The 5,497-nt window shown below is 37.4% G+C and overlaps 1 protein-coding gene across 1 annotated transcript in view; it reads left to right on the top strand.

Annotated features, from left to right (window-relative positions):
* Window positions 1-5,497, top strand: part of SMC5 (structural maintenance of chromosomes 5) — a 118,408-nt gene that overhangs the window by 7,308 nt on the left and 105,603 nt on the right. Inside the window, exon 2 of the mRNA XM_006894404.1 lies at window positions 4,212-4,353. Coding sequence (XP_006894466.1) covers window positions 4,212-4,353 — 142 coding nt within the window. The remainder of the gene's footprint in view (window positions 1-4,211; window positions 4,354-5,497) is intronic.

The following is a 5,497-nucleotide window of genomic DNA, read 5'->3' as shown; positions in this document are numbered from 1 at the left end:
TGGAGATTGCCTTTTCCATCTTGTTGAAGAATGGGATTGGTATTTGTATTGGGATTGCAAGAAGTAGCTAAGAGAATACGCCGTCCCCTTTTCCTTATGAATCAGGGTGAAGTCTCTCTCAGGGAGGAGTGATAGGGAATGGCAAAGGATGAGGAGAAAAAGAAAGAGAAGAAGTTGGCTGGAAAGTGCAGCCTCTGTGAGGGGTTTTTTTGTGAAATAAGTTAAGAACTGAAAGTCCTAGAAGAATGAATCAAGGAAGACTTCCTACGTGTGAAACAGGTCACATAGGGCTGGAGTAAAGGTTTCTAGACCAAGAAAAATTGCAGATGTAAAGTCCTGGAGAAAGGAGGAAGCATAAGTTAGTTGAAAAAATAAATTGCACTCTATGGATCTGTACAGTTCCCAACTTATGGTAAGGTTCTGTTCTGATGACTCCTTTGCATATAAGTTTGTCCTAAGTCTAATATGTTGTTCTTAGCATTTTCATTATTGCCCCATATAGGGGTGCTGTGAATTGGAAAAGACTTGAAGCAATGGGTTTTTTGGATTTGGCTTGCTTTGGTTTTGTGTTATCATTGTCATCTGTCTGAGAATTGGAAACATATAAACATCTGTGAGTAAATATCAAAAGATGATAGCGGCAGATTATATGATGTAGTACATATTTCTGAGTATAATGTAAGACTAAAGAATGGTTCTAAGTTTGGTTTATTACAGTTTGAATACACTATAAACTGGGACTACCCATGTGTAGAATTTAGAGGTCTAATCAGCAAATGGGGAAGGAGATAGAAAGCAGAGAAAGAGCAGACTAGGGCTAGTTTATGATATAAAGAGATTCATTTAGGGGGAGGAGCTGTATAAGAGGAAAGAATCCTTGTGTGAGACTTCAGTGAGAGGTAATGGACAAGATAGTTTGGAGAGATGAATTAACTCAGGAGTTAATTAGAAGTACCACCTTTGTGACTGATTTCATGCTGGGGCAGAGGACCAGGAGAGATGAAGGAGATCAAAGGTATTATTCAAAGTAATACCTAGGTTTCTGATTTAGGCCTAAATAGTATTATAATAATAAATGTTGTTGTTATGTGCCAGCGAGTCCCCTGTGACTCACAGTGACCCTGTGTACAGTAGCCCTAAACCCTGCTCTATCCTGTGCCAATTTTACTGTTTCTGGCACAATAGAACATAGTAGTAGTACCAAACAGTATTGCCTAAATATTAAATAGTATGTAGCTAGGCGAGGCTTTTTTTTTGAAAGGGATATCATGCTTGGAAAGATGGAGGGTCAGCGAAGGAGAAGACGACCCCTCAACATGATGGATTGACATGGTGCGTTCAGCAGTGAGTTCTAGTGTGTCACATATGATGAAGATGGCACAGGATAGGCACAGCTTGGGTATTTGTTCATGGGGTTGACATAAATCATGCTCAACTTGAGGGCACCTAACAGTAGTTGGCTGTAAGACCACAAAAGTAGTTTTGTCAGATGAGGGACTGAATAATTTAGAAGTGATGTATGATAGGGTATTATGGTTATCACAAGAATCCACAATTAAAAGTTGCATAGTGGAATGTACTTGGGGCGGGGGGATTGTGTACCAGGGAGGGAGTCTTTCTTTTACTTTTGAAAGAGAGGAGCGAACTGGGGGGCAGTGGGAGAGGGCTGGGCGGGTAGAGAAGTGCAGCAGTGAATGAATGGAAATCCAAATTATCTGTAAATGTTCATTAAAATTATTAAAACAAACAAACAGTAGTTTTGCATTGGGAAGAGGGTGAGTTTAACTTTGAGCGTGTTGAATTGATTGCTGTGGGGTATCAAAGTGGAATTATTGAGCACCGTGTTTTTATGCAAATATACCCAGGTGGTTTGGTTTGGCAAATGTTTCAACCCCCTCTGGTACCAGTTTCTTATGAGCATGTACACTTTTTATGCATTGGACTTGCTGTTTGCAAGAAACATAATTAGCTGAGTAGGTCTCCTAGTGTGAAGTTAGTACCTGAAGAGATGTGAATATGGGAGACACTGGCGGCTTACAGATAAAAAGCTGCCCCAATGATGATAGCCCTCTGAAGGAGTGTGCTAAGAAAAGAAAGTTCACTGAAAGATGCAAAGGCTTGTTTAGGCTTTGGCAGCTTTTCTTATTTGTATTATCTGTAGGTTTGGAAGCAGGAGTGGCATCCACTTCCTAAACAACATGTGTCTGGAAACAATGGAACTTTCATAAATGATGATAGTTACGGAAAGACTTCAGGCCTTTTGTTCATGTGGTTGCTATGAGTTGTGCTCAACTCGTCGACAGTCAACAACTTGTGTGTGTGCCCCCTAGTGGTAAGAAGCTGCACTGCAATCCCAGAGGCATGCATTTCAAATCTGCCAGCAGTTCTGTGGAAGAAGCATTCTCCTCCTATTTGAGTAATTGCCCCTGAAAACCCACTCGAGGGTCATCTATGGATCACTTCCAACTGGATGACACACAGCAACAACATGTGTGTTATAGGCCAGAAATTCTCATGCTTTTTTCTTTTGTCTTAAATAACAGTTACCTCTCATAAAAGCAAGACATGTGTATAAGAATTTCACAGCAGTAAATCTAAGTGTTTCAAGAATGGAGCTTCATGTGTTGAAGTTCTATGTAAGGTACTTTTCTAAATGTTCGAAGGGCCCAGACTAGTTTTATTTTTACCATTTATAAAATTACATTTAGCTTACATGTTCTTAAATCTAATCATGCAGGAAGAAAATTAATGTAGGGGCATTCCCTCCTACCTCACTTTCTTGCAGAATTATTTTTGTGATTAAAATCTACTCTATAAATATGGTGTGTAAAATATGGGAAGAAACCTTTTTTTAAATGAATGCTTCAGTTGGCCAGTTATTGATTATGTAAATGTAGGACTTATTTTAAGGGAGCAGGGCATCTGAAAAGATAAATTAGATGCTGTATAACATTAATTGAGAGGTATGGGGTTGGAAAATTAGCCAGGAAATACTTTTCCTCTACCACCAGTGTTTATTTTATTACCTCTTAGAATTTAAAAGTGTCATTAATTAGGGTGTCCAGTTGAGGAGTGGTTGGTAAACTTCTTTTCCTGTTAAATTAAGCGTGCATTCTTCAGTTGTGGTCTGCATGCTTACTGAGACTCTGGGAATAGGACAGTCTTTGTGGCTTTCCACTTCAGGATACTCAAAGACAGGTTAGAAAGACCACTTGCTTCACCTTTTATGGTAACTGCTCCGGCAACTGGTAAACATTAAGTGCTAACTGTTGCAGGCATTAGGGAATATTATAGAAATGCTTGCTGGGGCATTCTTATTTTCTCCCATAAGAGTAAAATTTATTTGAACGTGGACTAGCAGTAGATTTTTTTAATTTTCCAACAGCAGATTAATGGACATGAATGTCATTTTTTTAAAAAAAACCTAAGCGTAGTAAAATTTCATACATGTCTTCCATGTATATGTAATATGAAATAGATAAAAATGTTGGTTGAGTTTAAACATGAAAATATTGACAGCTGTGATTAAATATTCTAATTCAGGAAAAATATTAATGTGAAATTTATATATTAAAGAGTTCATGACTTCTCTAACATTAATATTTGGTGTAAAATTATTTGCATGAGAAAACAATGTAACCTTTATATATTCTAATGCATGTTGTGATTATTGTTATAAAAACAATACATTCTCTAAAAATAATAACTTAGATTAAACTTTATTCAGTAGACTTTTTTTAAAAATGTCAGTTTTTCTTTTGGATATTTTTATTGTGAATATGATATACTATTGTTAGCTATTTAAATTCTTCCACTGATTGCCTTTTCTCTTCAGTTTGTTAATATCTTCTCAATAACAGAGAGCTCTGTTGGCCTAGTCTATAGGGGGATGTGCTACTAATCCAAAGACCTCACTTGTCTGTGAGCTCAAATCTACCAACAGCTACAAAGCTAGGCATTCGTATATCATGCCATTTACAGCCTTGGAAGCCCAATGGAGGGTCCACTGTAAGTTGGTTGTGATTTGAAGTTAATGAGAGTTTTGACTTTGAGAGAGATAATTACTAATAAATTTGTAAAATTATTTACTTTTTTAAAGGAATTTGAGGCTGTTTTTAGGAAATGATAATATAAAGCAAGGACACCTTCTTTTGTAAAAAACATATTTGTCTTTTAATTCTGGTTAGTAATTTCACTTCTTCATATTTCAGGACGTATGATATCTGTGAAGTATCTCCTGGACCTCACTTGAATATGATTATTGGCGCTAATGGAACAGGGAAGTCCAGCATTGTATGTGCAATTTGCCTTGGATTGGCAGGCAAACCTGCTTTCATGGGACGAGCTGATAAGGTAACATAAAGTCATTTTGTTGTTGTTAAATTAAAAATCATTGGTTGCTTTTTTACCAAATAATGCAAACCAGTTTCTGCATTTCAGTTCCATGAGTATAGTAAATGTGTAGTGCAAAAATACAAGGTGGGTAATTAAAATAAACAGGGAGATTTTTAATTCCAGAAGTATTTAAGATTATCTACCTTGAGAATTCTCAAACTACTTAACCACCTAAAATGCTAAACCGAGTATAAAATACATCATTTTTGATATATTGCCAGTGTTTGGAAAGGCTAGGGAATTTATTAAGGGCAGAGCCAAAATGGCAGCTGACAAGGGGATCAGGCTCTGGCCTTGCTTCTCCTGGGGGTTTGCTTAATTCCTGTCTCTACCATCTAGCTTTAAATTGGTTATGCAGCTTTCGAGTTCCTGGGACAGAGAAAGTAAAACCTAGAAGCACAAAACTGTAGCTGAAAGAAAACAACAGCACAGAATGGAACATTCCAAGTTAATTTTGTCTGCTGGCTTTTGGTGGACAGAGGGAGAAAAAAGTCTTCTAAAGAACTCTTAACTACAAGCTTGAATATAATTGGGTCTAGAACTCAAGTTACTTAAGGCTAGAATTTACATTGTGATTTAAGCTAAAACCATATTTTGTTGTTGTTGAGAATATACACAGCCAAATAGACCAATTTAGCAGTTTCTTCATATACTAACTACTTAGGTGTCATAGATTATGTTTTTCAAGTTGTACGTATTTCAGCTAACAGACGATGCCCTGGATGTGCTCACCAAGTTGTGCCAAGAAATCTGGAGAACCACTTGGCCAACTGATTGGAAGATATATTTGCTCCCATTCCAAAGAAAAGTGACCCAACAGAGTGTGGCAACATGCAAGCAAGATTCTACTGAAGATTATCCAAAAACGACTGGAACAGTACACCTGCAGAGAACTGCCAGAAGTCCAGGCTAGGTTTAGAAGGGGTCATGGTACTAGGGATATTATAGCTAATGTTAGATGGATCTTAGCTGAAAGCAGGGAATACCAGAAGAATGTCTATCTGTGTGGAATACCAGAAGAATGTCTATCTGTGTTTCATTGATTATGCAAAGGCGTTTGACTGTGTGGATCATAACAAACTGTGGCTGACTCTGAGAAGAA

Source organism: Elephantulus edwardii, unplaced genomic scaffold (assembly GCF_000299155.1).
Source record: "Elephantulus edwardii isolate Elephantulus edwardi_28Jun2011 unplaced genomic scaffold, EleEdw1.0 scaffold00141, whole genome shotgun sequence".
Classification (NCBI taxonomy): Eukaryota; Metazoa; Chordata; class Mammalia; order Macroscelidea; family Macroscelididae; genus Elephantulus; species Elephantulus edwardii.
This window is presented reverse-complemented; position numbering and strand designations above follow the sequence as displayed.